This window comes from Ammospiza caudacuta, chromosome 23 (assembly GCF_027887145.1).
Source record: "Ammospiza caudacuta isolate bAmmCau1 chromosome 23, bAmmCau1.pri, whole genome shotgun sequence".
Lineage (NCBI taxonomy): Eukaryota > Metazoa > Chordata > Aves > Passeriformes > Passerellidae > Ammospiza > Ammospiza caudacuta.
Window position 1 is genome coordinate 7,961,108 of NC_080615.1, and position 15,399 is coordinate 7,976,506.

The 15,399-nt window shown below is 52.6% G+C and overlaps 1 protein-coding gene across 1 annotated transcript in view; it reads left to right on the forward strand.

Moving 5' to 3' along the window:
* Positions 1-15,399, forward strand: part of NCAM1 (neural cell adhesion molecule 1) — a 48,637-nt gene that overhangs the window by 13,276 nt on the left and 19,962 nt on the right. The window contains exons 10-16 of the mRNA XM_058818964.1: positions 2,468-2,618; positions 3,336-3,520; positions 3,852-3,948; positions 5,349-5,519; positions 6,143-6,274; positions 7,555-7,569; positions 14,437-14,439. Coding sequence (XP_058674947.1) covers positions 2,468-2,618; positions 3,336-3,520; positions 3,852-3,948; positions 5,349-5,519; positions 6,143-6,274; positions 7,555-7,569; positions 14,437-14,439 — 754 coding nt within the window. The remainder of the gene's footprint in view (positions 1-2,467; positions 2,619-3,335; positions 3,521-3,851; positions 3,949-5,348; positions 5,520-6,142; positions 6,275-7,554; positions 7,570-14,436; positions 14,440-15,399) is intronic.

Sequence of the window (15,399 nt, forward strand, 5' to 3'; positions counted from 1 at the left end):
TGCCTGTTCTGTCTCCAGCACCAGAGCCCTTGGTGGGCTGCAGCAGGGACAGAGAAAACCTGAGTGAGCTTTCTTGGCTGGGCTCTTCCTCAGAGTGTTCTTCCTGATCTCTCTTTTTCTTCCTTTTGCCTTTTTGCATTACAAACCAGAGCTTCATTTCCAGAATGAGTTGCATTGCTCATGGAGTCCTCCCTGACCATGATTTCCTGGCTCTCCTTTGGGGTGGATCTTGGAGAAAGGCAGGAGGCATTTGGGTGTAAAAATGCCTTTTCTAGAATCACTCCTTGCGATCTCACACTTGTTTTGTCCTTTCCCCTCTTCTGGTGAGGTCCCAGGGACAAATATTGGAAATATTCCCAGGTCTGGAGTGCTGGTGCTGCTGGAATGAGCTGGGGTTGGGAGGGAAATCCAGAGTCAGACAGAGGGGAGCAGGGCAGTGAGGTAAAAGCAGATTTTGCTGGTGGGGCACCACTGTGGTTTCATGTCAGGCTCTGAAATGATGCCCACAGCACCACATGTCCATGGATAACTGCTCCAGGGCAGGGATGGAGTCTGTGGCTCGTGGCGCTGGCCAGGGAATTGCAGCAGGGAATTGCAGGAGAGAGGAGAGAAATACACCCAGTTGTTTATGTGCCCTCACAAGATGCTATTTTTGTGCATTTGAGATTGGCCTGGTGCCCATGAGCTGGTGCTGGAGCTAACTGAGGTGACAAAAGAGATTTATTTGTAGAGACTTTGTCAGTCTCAGCACAGAGAGGCTCAGGCCCAGAGGTCTGAGACACCAGAGATGCTTTTTGTGCACTTGGCTGTTGGAAATCCTCAGGTTTTCCTCATTTATCAGCACTGGTCCTGCACCTTCCAAGGAAACAGATGCTGCTGGAGGTGCCAGGATGCAGCAGCAGGCACAGCCCTGAGGGTGCCAGATTTACTCCCTGGTGTAAAATCAGAAATTACAGGAGGGAGTTGGAGCTCCCAGGCTGAGGCAGGAGCAGCAGGAGGGAGAGAGGAGTCCCTGCTTTGTGTTCTCGTGGATTTGGTGACAAACTGGAGAGGGAAACCAGCCTGGGGTGGCTGGGTGGGTGCAGCCCTTGGAGTCCCCTGGGATTTTGCACTCCTTGTTCCTCTCTGTCAGTGGCATCCCCACACTCTCTCGGTGTGGGAAATGGTTCTGGAATTTCCTTGGGGCAGGGCTGTCTCTGGAGGCTTTCTTGCCCTTTTCACTGCCCTTCCCTCTCTTGCTGTGCCACGTTCAGGTGGAAGTTCTGAGCTTCCTTTTGCCTGATTCAGCTCTGGGCTCTGGATCTGTTCTTCCGTCTCCGTTCCAGGGGCGCTGAGATAAAACCAGTATTGCTGAGGGGACAGGAAGGGCTGGAAGCTTTTGGGGAGGTTTCCTTTTTTTGTTTTTTATCTCTTTGCATGTTGGATCTCTGCAGTTCCCACCGTGGGGAGAAGCTTTGCGCTCAGTTTGTGTGGTGTTCTCAGCCATGTGGGAGCTGAGGCTTTGCTCCTGCTTCTGATGTTCCCCCTTGCCCTGAGTGCTCTGAGCCCCTGCACACACAGTGACAGAGCTGCCCCTGCTGCTCTCAGCTGGGGGATCTGCAGTGCTGGGGTCGGCTCAGCCAGGGGGTGTGCCATCCTGGGGTAGGCTGTGCACCATTGTGCCATCCTGGGGCTGCCAGGGGCTGGGGCAGGCGGGTGCCATCCTGGGGCAGGGTTTGTGCCATCCTGGGGCTGCCAGGGGCTGGGGCTGGCTCTGTGCCATTGTGGGGCAGGGTTTGTGCCCTGCTGGGGCTGCCTTGGGACAGGGTGAGTGCCATCCTGGGGCAGGGTTTGTGCCATCCTGGGACAGAGTGTGTGCCATCCTGGCGCAGGGAGTGTGCCATCCTGGGGCTGCCAGGGGCAGGCTGTGTGCCCTGCTGGGGCTTTTGGGGGCAGGCTCTGTGCCATCCTGGGACTGGGTTTGTGCCATGCTGGGGCTGCCATCCTGGGGCAGGCTGTGTGCCATCCTGGGGTGTCCCTGGGTGCCCAGGGCTGCCCCTGACAGGCTGTACTGTGTACCATGCTGGGGCTACCAGGGGCAGGCTGTGTGCCCTGCTGGGGCTGCCCTGGACTGGGGCAGGCTGTGTGCCCTGCTGGGGCTGCCTGGGGCAGGCTCTGTGCCCTGCCAGGGGCAGACTGTGTGCCACCCTGGGGCAGACTGTGTGCCATCCCAGGGCAGGCTGTGTGCCCCGCTGGGGCTGCCCTGGGGCTGGCAGGGCAGGCAGTGTGCCCCAGGGCCGCCCCTGACGGGCTGTGCTGTGTGCCCTGCTGGGATGCCCAGGGCTGTGGCAGGCTGTGTGCCCCGTGGGGCAGGCAGTGTGCCCCAGGGCCGCCCCTGACGGGCTGTGTGCCATCCTGGGGCTGCCCTGGGGCTGGCAGGGCAGGCAGTGTGCCCCAGGGCCGCCCCTGACGGGCTGTGCTGTCGCAGACGCTGGACGGGCGGATCGTGGTGCGCAGCCACGCTCGCGTCTCCTCGCTGACGCTCAAGGACATCCAGTACACGGACGCGGGCGAGTACATCTGCACTGCCAGCAACACCATCGGCCAGGACTCGCAGGCCATGTACCTGGAGGTGCAGTGTAAGTGCCTGGGGGGCTGGTTCCTTCCCTGTTCCTTCCCTGTTCCCTCCCTGTGCTCCCTGTCCCTCCCCTGGGTGCTGCTGAGGGTGAGGGTGTAGACCGTGAGAAGTATTTTTATTTAAACCAAAACCCAATTTATATTACATAAAGGAAAAAAAAGTGAAGTAGATACTCCATTTATCACTATTACAATCACTGTTACAAAGGGCTGTAACACAGTGATGAAAAGAAAGAGAAATTAATAACAAGTCAGAGGCTGCAGTAACTCTCTCTGTAGTTGAGAAGCAGCTCAGGCTGGGTCTCTGTGCCTGGGTCTTCTTTGCTCCTCACCACAGATCTGCAGCAGTCCCATTTCTTAGGAGCAAAATGAGGAGGGTGAGGCTGTGGAAGTCTCCATGTGAGATGTTGCAGGGTGTTCTCTGTGCCTGGCTGCTCTCTGCAGCTCACCACAGATCTGCTGCAGTCCCATTTCTTAGGAGTCAGGTTCTCCCCTAGAGCACCTTCCCAGCCCCATCCTGCTGTGTGCTCCTGCCACGCTGCTCCTTTGTGCCCTTCAGCAGCAGATGTTCCCCACGCCCTGGAGGAGAGGGCAGTTCCCATTTCCCGTATTAGATTCCCCTTCCCGCATTGAGGTGGACTCCAGCCAAGGGTTCCTTACAGAGAGGCTTTTTTGGGAGCTCAGCTGGCTCCAATTTTCCTCCCAAATGTCTCTTCCAGATGCCCCCAAGCTGCAGGGCCCTGTGGCCGTGTACACCTGGGAAGGGAACCAGGTGAACATCACCTGTGAGGTGTTTGCCTACCCCAGTGCTGTCATCTCCTGGTTCCGGGATGGGCAGCTGCTCCCCAGCTCCAACTACAGCAACATCAAGATCTACAACACGCCCTCAGCAAGTTACCTGGAGGTGAGGAAAAGCCGGGAGTAACATCAGATAAATGGTGATGGAGGAATTCAGTCTGGTCCTCTTGGTAGAAGTGAAGTTGGGTGGAGTTTCTGGCATATAAATCCTGAGAAAATCAGGTTGTGGAAGATAAAGAGGAGCAGGAATTGGAAGATAATCAGGTAGCAGAAGAGACAGCCCCTGCTTGCCTCTGTGCCCACTGCAGCTCTCCTGGACAGCTCTGAGAGCACTAACACCTGGGTTTCATTGTAGCTTCTCCCCAGCTAAACTCAGGGTGCCTTGGCAGAGTGGAAAGGGTTTTGTGATCCCAGCTGAGCCTTCCTTGCCCCCACAGGTGACCCCAGACTCCGAGAATGACTTTGGGAACTACAACTGCACGGCTGTGAACCGCATCGGGCAGGAGTCCTCCGAGTTCATCCTGGTGCAGGCAGGTGAGCAGGGACGGGGACACAGGGAGGGGGACACAGGGTGGGTGACACAGGGTGGGTGACACAGGATGGGTGGCACAGGTAGGGGGACACAGGGTGGGTGACACAGGGAGGGGGACACAGGGTGGGTGGCACAGGGTGGGTGACACAGGGTGGGGGACACAGGATGGGTGGCACAGGGTGGGTGACACAGGGTGGGGGACACAGGATGAGTGGCACAGGGTGGGTGACACAGGGAGGGTGACACAGGGAGGGGGACACAGGGAGGGGGACACAGGGTGGGTGACACAGGGAGGGGGACACAGGGTGGGTGACACAGGGAGGGGGACACAGGGAGGGTGACACAGGGTGGGGGACATAGGGTGGGTGACACAGGGTGGGGGACACAGGCACCCTGCTCTGCTGCCCCCTGACAGCAGCTGCAGCCTTCAGAGAGGCTGTTCACACATTCCTGCTGCCTTGGAGCTGCTCAGCATCTCTGGTCCCTCGTTTCCCCAGGGGTTTGTTCTTCCCTGTGCTCCCAGAGCTGTGATTTGGATTTGGGCACCCCAGCTCAGCAAAACCCCTGAGAGCAGCTGGGCTGCACATCTCAGAGCTGGCCCAGCCTGGGAGGGCTCCAGGGTGCCACAGGGGCATGTTTGGGCATTATTAAGCTCCATTATTAAGCTTAGAACTTCCTAATATCTCCCTAGATAAACTTTTCTGCAGCTAGGGAGTCATTCTAGCCAAGCATTAGTACACAAACTATTGTTCTATTTGTTTTTACTTTTCTACTTACATAACTTTTCTGCTGACCAATCTCATGGCTGCTGCTCAGCTCCAATCACAGTTCTGCTGTCTCTGAGGCCTGTCTTGTGCAGCTTTCCCAAAACCTTGGGGTTTTATGGATTCCCACAATAGAGCTCTGTGGAGGGGACACTGGGGACAGAATGACATCCAGAACTCAGAGCCCTGTGGAAGGGACAGAGGGGACAGAGTGGCAGCCAGGACTGCAGTGTCCTGTCAAGGGACAGGGGACAGAATGGCATCAAAGCTCTGTGAAAGGGACACTGGGGACAGACTGACATCCAGGACTGCAGAGTCCTGTCAAGGGACAGAGGGGACAGAGTAACATCCAGAGCTCAGAGCCCTGTGGAGGGGACACTGGGGACAGAGTGGCATCCAGGAGAATTTTGCTGCCCTGCCCTGGTTGTTCCCTTTTGGAGAAGGGACTGGCGGTCTCCGCCCTCTTAGAGAGGAGCCCAAATTAACATCCCTGCGCTAACTAACATCTCTAAACCTGCCTAAACCCTCTGTGAGGCTCAGCCCCACCCTGTCCCGTGCTGTGCGAGCCCAGGGGCTGCGGGCTGGTGCCAGCCCCTTGCCCAGCTCCGTGTCTCACCGCTGCTGTCCCTTGTCCCCAGACACGCCCTCCTCGCCCTCCATCGGCAGGGTGGAGCCCTACTCCAGCAGCGCCCAGGTGGAGTTTGAGGAGCCCGAGGCCACGGGCGGGGTGCCCATCCTCAGGTACAAGGCAGAGTGGAGGGCCCTGGGCGAGGGCGACTGGCACTCCCGGCTCTACGATGCCAAGGAAGGTAGGAGTGACAATAAACACCTGGTTCCTTCCCCACCGGCGCTGAAAAACATGCGCTTTCCTGTCCAGGGAGGGCGGAGGGTTCAGGCTGGAGGCTCCAGACAAGTTTTTACGTTTTTAAATATTTACGCATTTTAGATATTTGCTGTGAGTGTCTCGTGGAATTTTCAGCTGGAAATGAGGGTTGGGCTTTGCTGAGAGCTCAAGAACCCTGTGCTTGGAATTGCAGTTTTCACTTGCTGCTTCCCACAGGAGGCTTTTGAGCCCTCATCTGTAACCCCTTGGTCCCCCTTGGACAATAAACTCTGCTATTCCAGCAGCAAGCCCATCCTGTTGAAATGATCTATAGCAGTGCTTGTGGCACAAAATCCATCCTGGAGTCAAATAAAGCAAAAGAATTTTGATTTGGGGAGGGTTACAAAAGGGAGAGTTCTGTCCAGAGCTTAATCCTCCACCACCAATCCCATGTGGAGCTGAAATTGTTATTTTTTTCCCCACTGCAGTGGTGTGATTCCCAGCTACAGCCAGCTCTGTTTATCCCTTTTCTCCCCACGTGGGGACAAACAAAATTTGATCATTTACTTCTTGGAGCCCTGAGCTTTTCTGTGCTTTTTCTGCCCCCAGCCAACGTGGAGGGCGCAGTGACCATCACGGGGCTGAAGCCTGAGACCACCTATGCAGTGAGGCTGTCAGCAGTCAATGGCAAGGGCGTGGGGGAGCTCAGCCCGCCCGCCGAGTTCAAGACGCAGCCAGTTCGTAAGTACAGCCCAGGCCAGCCCCCCCTGCAGCCTCCCCGAGCATGGATCTCACCTCTTCCCTCTCACAGACCTCGCTGCACCCTCTGCTTTCTCCGTGGGTTTGGGTTTGCTTGGTAATTCAGAGGTTTCTTTGAAGGGAGGAGTTGTTCCGCGCGCGCCGGTTGGTGTTTGCAGCTCAGCCTTGGTGCTGCCAAGGAGAATTTTAATGAGGAAAAGCAGCTGAGGAGGGGTTTGGTCACAGAGAATGTGATGTCACTGTCACAAGGTTTGTTTTCCACACTGAGGTGTCCAGCACAGGACTGGCCTTGGGCTGTGGAAGGTGAAGGAGGGAGGGTTGCTGTGTTTGAGATGCCCCTGCAGCTCTGGATGGATTCCATGGGTTCCTCAGGCTCTGCTCTGCTCTGCCTGGGCCATTCCCAGGTTCTGCTGTGGCCCAGCACTGTCCTCCTGTTCAGGGAAGAGTTCAACCCCAGGGAGCTGTTGGGGGTGGGAAGGGGAGCAGGAGGAGAGGATGGAAGGGGCAGTGGGCAGGGCAGGTGTGACCAGAGCAGGCAGGGACAGGAGTTTGACCTGGTTCTGTCCCTTTGCTCCTGCATCCAGCCCTGGCTGCTGCTCCCAGCCCTGAGCTGGAATTTTCTCTCCAGTCCCCTGAGCTGAATTCTCAATCCAGACCCCTGAGCTGAATTCTCTCTCCAGACCCCTGTGCTGAATTCTCTCTCCAGTCCCCTGAGCTGAATTCTCAATCCAGCCCCCTGTGCTGAATTCTCAATCCAGACCCCTGTGCTGAATTAATTCTCAATCCAGACCCCTGTGCTGAATTCTCTCTCCAGTCCCCTGAGCTGAATTCTCTCTCCAGACCCCTGTGCTGAATTAATTCTCAATCCAGACCCCTGAGCTGAATTCTCTCTCCAGTCCCCTGAGCTGAATTCTCTCTCCAGACCCCTGTGCTGAATTAATTCTCTCTCCAGACCCCTGTGCTGAATTCTCTCTCCAGTCCCCTGAGCTGAATTCTCTCTCCAGACCCCTGTGCTGAATTAATTCTCTGTCCAGCCCCCTGTTCTGGACCCAGGGCTGTCCCTGCCCACCCCAAGCATGCCTGGATCCCCTGAGCTCTGCCCATCCCTGCTCAGCAGGGCACACGTGGGATGCTGATTTTCCAGCTCCATATTCTCTGTCTCCTCACATCCTCTACATTTACTTTTTGTTTTGTTTCTGTGTGTCTATTTCTGTCTTTTTATTTCGTTTTTGGTCTGTGTCCCATCCATGGATAAACTGCAGGCATCCCTCACCCACGTAAGTGCTCTCTGCATTTCTTTCAGTCTCTCTTTTTGTGTTTTTAGAGTGTTCCTCTAACACTTCCAGCTTTTAATTCTTTTAATTTAGTGCCTTTTTTCCTGTCAGAGGCTGTAGGACTGGAGTAGTGTTCATTCCCTAACCACACTGACTCTGGAGTAGCCACTGCTCTTGTCTAGAACAGAATTGGGGTTAACTCTTTGTCTGTGCTCCACAGCATGCAGTTGGAATATTTAATGTAGTGATTATCTAATCATAATAATAATCAAAATAATAATAGTTAGCTTGTTGACTCAGAGTGGAGTAGTGGAAGGCTTCATATTTATGAATCCATTAAAAACAGTTCAATTTTAATGATGCTGAGATCATTCAGGGAAATCAATTCAGCCAAATTGCAGATCTGGTTTAGACCAGAGCCAACCAAAAACTTCAGCATTTTGAATAGCTTCCCAATTTTGAAAGCACAAAATGGAAGGAAAAAAATTCAATTTTTTTTTTCCTCTTCTCACTAATGATTTTACCATTGGACAGTCTTCCAGCACTTGTGTAGATTGTGTGATTAAATAAATAAACCTCGTACTAAATTTTAAATAAATGGCATGTTCCCACTTCCAATGCAAAATGAGTCAGAAATGTGATGGATTTGTGTAATTGTGAGTGAAAAGTGGAGATGGCTCCATAGCTTTGTGCCTTTCCAATCAAACCTGATCAATGGAGCTATAAAATCCTCTTTATCCCAGTGAGCATTATGGCATTTATCAGTGCCTCCCTGTGGGGAGCTGCTGCTACTCCCAGGATTACAGGGACAAGCTCAGAGAAGCTTCTTTGAGATTCCTGAAGTGAAAAACAGGAGAGGATTTTAAAATATTTTTATTAATATTATTTATTATTTTATTATTTTAAATTTTTATATTTTTATTTTTAACCCAAATTTTGAATCCTGCTCGTGCCATTTCCCCTCAAAGATTGCATAGGACCAAAGCTTGGATGTAGGGGAGCAGGAAGGGGAAGGATGGATGGACAGACAGACAGGCAAGGCTGCAAACTGCAGCAGTTAGGGAGGCACTGGGAGGCATTCCCAGAGCATTTGTGCAGTGTGAGGTTGCTTGGATCCCGTTAATAATAATAAATAATAAAAAATAATGCAATAATAAATAATAAATAATAATAAATAATAAAAAATAAGCAATAATAAAAAATAACGCCATGAGGGTGGTGACGGTCAGGGTTGGAGCCCAGGCTGAGGACTGGGGCAATCCCTTCTGAGCTGGAGATGAAACCCAGGGAGGGCAGGGCTGGGATCCCCAGCAGTGCTGCAGGAAAAGGGGAAATGCAGTGGAAAGGAGAGGAGAAAGAGCAGGAAAAGCTCTGCTGCAGCCCCAGCCTCATGGCCAGCACCTGGGGACAGGCGGGTGGCTCTGCACAACATTCCGGCACTTCTGGGCTGGAGTCTTTTGCTTTTTTATGATTATTTTCATGTGGCAGCAAGCTGCCAGTCCCTCTGTGCTCCCCAGGGCAGGGTAAGCTGCAGTTCCCCCTCCTTTAACTCATTTTTCATTTCAATTCCATCCTGCCCTTGAAGCTCTGCAGCTGGGATCGCCCTGGGATCATCCCCCAGTTCTGTCTGCTCCCTTCCAGAGCCCATCTCAGACCCTGCCTGGAAATGGCACCACAGAAATGCCTTTTCTCCATCTCTGCTGGGATTCCAGTCACCTCTTGGTGGGCAGTCACAAGCAGGAGGAATTTTTGTCCCCTCTGGAGTGATTTGAAGGTCACAGAGATGTCTCAGGAATTTTACAGCTCAGATTAACCAAGGCCACTTGTTTTCCTTGCCCTATTATTTAGAGTCTCTGTCTGAATGTAAAACCTGACACAATTTTTAATGCCTGCTGGGATAAGCCTGAAGTAATTTTGATTTATTTAATTTCCCTCAGTAAGAAAAAGAAGTTTCTGTCTATCTTAGAGAGCCTCTCCATGAGGTAATTAGTGATAATTATGGATTATAGTGGCACAGATGAGAATTCTGGAGATTGGAGGAGTGTCTGAGTTGACCTGGGTTTGTATTTTCATTTTAACCATTTGCTGCTTTTCTTCAGTTCCTTTTCCTTACAAATCTGCAGCCAAACAAAGGCTGGAGGAGGAGTGGGGTGGGGTTTGAACCCAGAGGTGTTCAAAGAGAGCCGAGCATGGTGTGGAGCCAAAATACCTTTGTGTACAAACCAGCACTGCAATCACCCCAAACCAGCACTGCAGTCACCCCAAACCAGCACTACAGTCACCCCAAATCTCACACCTCATTTCCTGGGTTTGGTGCCAAAATACCTTTGTGTACAAACCAGCACTGCAATCATCCCAAACCAGCACTGCAGTCACCCCACATCTCCTCATTCCCTGGGTTTGGTGCCAAAATACTTTTACGTATTTTTTTATGTACTTTTATGTACCAGCACTGCCATCACTCCACGCTCTACATCTCCTGGGGCTGGTACCAAAATACCTTTGGGTACAAACCAGCTCTGCAATCACCCCACATCTCCTCATTCCCTGGGTTTGGTGCCAAAATACTTTTATGTACAAATCAGCACTGCAATCACCCCATGTCCCACATCTCACGTGTCCTCATCTCCTAGGGCTGGTACCCAAAATACCTTGGGTGCAAACCAGCTCTGCAATCACCCCACATCTCCTCATTCCTTGGGGCTGGTACCAAAATACCTCCAGTGCAAACCAGCACTGCAATCACCCCAAACCAGCACTGCACTCATCCCAAATCTCACATCTCATTTCCTGGGGCTGGTTCCAAAATACCTTTGTGAGCAAACCAGCACTGCAATCACCCCACATCCACATCCCCTCATTCCCTGGGGCTGATACTAAAATACCCTTGAGTACAAACCAGCAGTGCAATCACCCCACATCCACATCCCCTCATTCCCTGGGGCTGCCAGGACCCCTCTGGGGCTGCCAGGACCCCGCTCCCTGCAGCAGCAGGGCTTGGCAGGATTTCTGCAGCTCCCTGGGTGCCCCAGCCCTGCCTCGGGGCTGGCTGTCCCCCTCAGTCCCCTCCTCCTGAGCCCTGCCCTGTTTCCCTGCTGTCACCCCCTGGTCCCCACCCTGTGCATCCTTGTGTTTCCATAGCAAGCCCAGCTCCGGCTGCTGCATCCCTGAGCCCCGTGGCTCTGAGTGAGTACCTGGGGCTGCTGGTCCTGCCCCGGGGGGTGCTGGAGCCCTGGGTCCCCGATGCCAGGGCTCTGGGGCACCCTGGGCTGGCTGCTGGCAGCAGTGTGCAGTGTGAGCATGTTCACAGCCCAGCATGCTGCCCCTCTCCCCCCTTCTGAAAAATGGGAATAAAAGGCTCAGGAAAAGCACAGAGAGGGAGAGAAAGAGGAATAACCTCCCAAATCATCCTTTCCAAAAGGAATGTTTCCTTTAGTGTTCCCCATTTTAGTGTTGCAGCTGCCTTTGCAAAAGGGAAGTGCATGAAATCATTTTCTTGCTGCTCTGCCTTGCTTTGAATATAGGGAGATACAGTTGATACTAAAATGGGGGATATTGGTTGCTGGAAGAAGATGCAAATGAGGAGGTAAAATACCCTGCAGGAGAGATCCCAAGGCCCTGCTTGCCTTAAAAGAGGCCTCAGGCTTCCAGAAAATTCCACATCTGAGATGGGAGCTGGGTTCAGGCTGCCTTGGTTGGGTGGCCAGGGAGAGGAGAAGCCCTCAGTGAGGATCTGAGTTCGTGGTGCATGTGTGTGCTTTGAGTCACTAATGGTCTCTGCCGAGCCAGGAGCTGCTTTTGTGCCTTGCAATAACCCAGAGTGTGTCTGTGGTCACTGGGGTGTTCACCTGAGGGGGGCAGGAATGGTTTTCTGAATGGAAAACACTCCAGGCATGAAGTGTGGGGTGATCTGGGGGTTGGGATGGAGGGAGAGGAGAGTGTGGCCAGCCAAACGTATTTATAATTAATAATAATGAGTGCTTTTATGACTGGCATGTTTCATGGTCTCACAGGTGACTCTAAATCTCCTTTACCTGCCAGTGGCCACAGCAGTGAGCTCCTCATGCAGTAATTTTCATTTCCAAATGCCAAACCCCAATCCCTGCTGCACCCAGGGGCTGAAGAGACCTTTTCATTCCTGTCAGCCTGGCAGGATGGGCTGGAGAGGGCAGGGGCAGGCTCTGCTCCTCATCCTTTATCCCTGAGCTGGCAGAGACTCCCTCCTGGCTGTCCCTGTGTGGGCTGGGCACAGCTCCCCTCGAGGGAAAACCTGGGGTCGTGTTTTACACAACAGTTTGTTCTGAAAAAAGGAATCTTCGCCCAGAAAAGCTGCTGAGAGCTAATTAATGATAAACATTTCCCAGTTTTGGTGGTGTGGGGGCTGTGTGTGAGGAGGAGGAGCAGGGGGAAGTTTCCTTTCCCTGCCCTGGGGCTCAGGCTGTGAGCAGGAGCAGAGCTGTTGTTGGTGTGCCCACATGGGTGTGCTGGGCTGTGCTGCAGCCTGTGCAAAGGGGGCATTCAGCAGCAGGGAAAGGGCAGATGCTGCTCCAGCTCTGCTTCATTTCATTGCTGCTGCTGCTGGGAGGGCTCTGTGCCCTCCCCTGGCCCCTCCTGGGGCTCAGAGCAGCAGCAGCTGGGGAGTGAGAGCTGCCCTGGGCACCACCGAGGCAGGGACAGAAACCCAGAGAGGCTGCAGGCTTCTCTCTGCTGCCTCTGGGGTGTGCGATCAGTGGGAGATGTCTGGAGGCATGGAGGAGCTTCAGGAATGTCTCTCCTTGGGTTTAACCCTCTGAGGTTGCTCCAGGAATCAGTTCTGTGCCAGTTTTTACGTTTTTCTTGCAGCTCTCTCCGCTCTGGGACCTGCTTTGCCTTGCAATGGTTCAGTTCATTGAAAAAAGGGATTTTTTTTTCAGGTTGGAAGGTGCTTGGAGCAACCCAGTGGAAATTGCCTCTGCCTAGGAGTGGATAATCCTTCCAACCCAAACCATTTTATTCCCTTCATGCTGCTAACTGTGCCCTTGATCTTTACCTAAAGCCCCTCTCCTGAGGACAGGAGCCTCTCTTGCCTGGTGTGAAATCTCAGTTATATTGAATTTACTGCTGCTTGGGAGAGGTTTCTTCCTGACCAGAAAACACGGATTTTCCTTCCAGGCAACCTCACAGCAACTCCTAAACCTCCCTCCTTCACAGTGCCCAGAGTTCTGTGTTTGAAGAGAATGGATTGAGAGCTTGGCTGTAACAAATGGATTTTACATTTTGTGCCATCAGTTCTTTGCCTGTAATGGTCTGTCCTTAATCTTGTCAGAGACAAGCACCCAAAAGATTAAGGGTTTAATTCTCTGTACATCAAATTAGCAGGGAACTACCAGAGCTCTGTGGAGTAGCCTCATTAGGGTGAGACAGAGGTGAGAAATGTGAGTTCTGGAGAGATTTGGGAAGGGAGCTCGGGCTCAGTGCTGAGCTGGCAGCTGAGTTTCTCTCATTCCTGCACTGTCCATCCCTGCCAGCAGCTGCTGCCTCCCCTGGGCCCCATTGGGGACGGATTCCCTGTCCTGGATCCCACTGGGGATGGATTCCCTGTCCCTGGGTCTCATTGGGGACGGATTCCCTGTCCTGGATCCCACTGGGGATGGATTCCCTGAGCCCCACTGGGGATGGATTCCCTGTCCCTTGGTCTCATTGGGGATGGATTCCCTGTCCTGGATCCCATTTGGGGATGGATTCCCTGTCCCTGGATCCCACTGGGGATGGATTCCCTGTCCCTGAGCCCACTGGGGATGGATTCCCTGTCCTGGGTCTCATTTGGGGATGGATTTCCTGTCCCTGGGTCTCACTGGGGATGGATTCCCTGTCCCTGGATCCCGTTGGGGATGGATTCCCTGTCACTGGGTCTCATTTGGGGATGGATTCCCTGTCCCCCACTGGGGATGGATTCCCTGTCCCTGGGTCTCACTGGGGATGGATTCCCTGTCCCTGAGCCCATTGGGGATGGATTCCCTGTCCTGGATCCCATTTGGGGATGGATTCCCTGTCCCCCACTGGGGATGGATTCCCTGTCCCTGGGTCTCACTGGGGATGGATTCCCTGTCCCTGGGTCTCACTGGGGATGGATTCCCTGTCCCTGGGTCTCACTGGGGATGGATTCCCTGTCCCTGGATCCCGTTGGGGATGGATTCCCTGTCCTGGGGCAGATCCCCGCCCGTCCCCTTGGTGTCACTGCCTGCACTGACCCCCTCCAGCCGCAGCTCCTGGGTGAGAAGTGTCCCTGGCCGTGGTCCCCTCAGCAGGGTTCTCTCTCCTGCAGTTGTTGTTGTTGTTGTTGATCAGGAGCAGTTGGTGCTGCAGAGGGAGGACACACCACTGTGGGGTGCCAGGGTTTGTGGTTTGTCCTCCTTTTGGGCTGGTTGTGACCCTTTCACCTCCTCTGCCTCGGAATAACAATAATTCCCTTTTTCTTCCCAGCAGTTTTGTGGATTCCTGCAGCAGTCCTGGCGCTCACTCCAATGATTTTGTCCCTTTTGTTCCTCGTATTATGACTAAGCAGTGACGCAGCTGTGCCTAACACAAGGCCATAACTCAGTGCTTTCTGTGGTTTAATATTCTTATTTTCCAGGTGGTTTTACTGTCCCCCCCCTCAGTGTTTCTGATATATGCTGGCTAATTTAATTTTGCTCCTATTTTTATTTACTCTGTAATTCTGTTGTTGATTTTTTTCCCTTGCCCATTGTTTACATCAGTTTTTTAATTTTTTTGTATTTTCCATGTGACCTCCTCCACTTTCCTTTCAACCAAACTCATGTGCGTGCGTATCATGTGAATTTGTCATGTGGCTTGCATGGTGCTGATGATGTCGTCCTCGCTGGTGAACAGAAGGTAAAACACTTTGTTCTGATTGGTTGCCTAGATTTTTGGGGTGAGGATTCCCCTGTGGGATCTCCAAATTCCAAAAAAAACCCCAAAAATACAAAAATCTCACCGAGCCTTTTTGGAGGAATTGCTCATCACTGTCTGCATGGGAAGAACTCGACTTCAGTCCTCTGCATTGAGATGGAAAAGACTTGGAGGGAAAACAGGAAAAAAAAAAAAAACGAAAAAATCACCTGGCTCAGTCATTTGCTTCTTCGCTCTCAGAGTCCAGCAAGGAACTGTGCTAAGAAGGTGCTGAAAATCCTCTGGAGTGAGCACCAAAGGCCAAAATCCTTTTGCCACTCTATGGGACCAAGCACAGACTGGAATCTGATGGGAAATTAGGGCTCAGTTCTGGAGCACCCTCTCTCCTGTTGCTGTAGCAGCATTTTGACCCTATAAAATACACATTTCTATAGAGATACAGGCACACATCCACACTGTTCAGTAGCCTTCAAAAATAACCCTGAATTCTCAGAAATCTGGTTATTTGGAATGTGTCACAATTTGATTTAAGAAATAATTCCCTTTTTATTGTGAGTGAAACTTAAGCATAGCTAGAATGAGAGCTGTGCTATCAAATTCTCTGTAAAATGCTGTTATAAAATCCTCTCTCTGTATAAAATTCTGCATCTAAATCCTGTGAAACAGCACCAAGTCTGTGGTGGGAGCCAGACCTCACACAGATCTCATCAGAGGGAGGATCTGGCTCCTGCCAGAGCCCCTCATTCCTCATTCCACTGAGGCTCTGGGAGCCTGGCAGGGCTTTAAGCTGAGCTCAGCAGATGATTGAGCCTGGCAAGGCTTTAAGCTGAGGAACAAATGATTGAGCCTGGCAAGGCTTTAAGCTGAGGAACAAATGATTGAGCCTGGCAGGGCTTTAAGCTGAGGAACAAATGATTGAGCCTGGCAGGGCTTTAAGCTGAG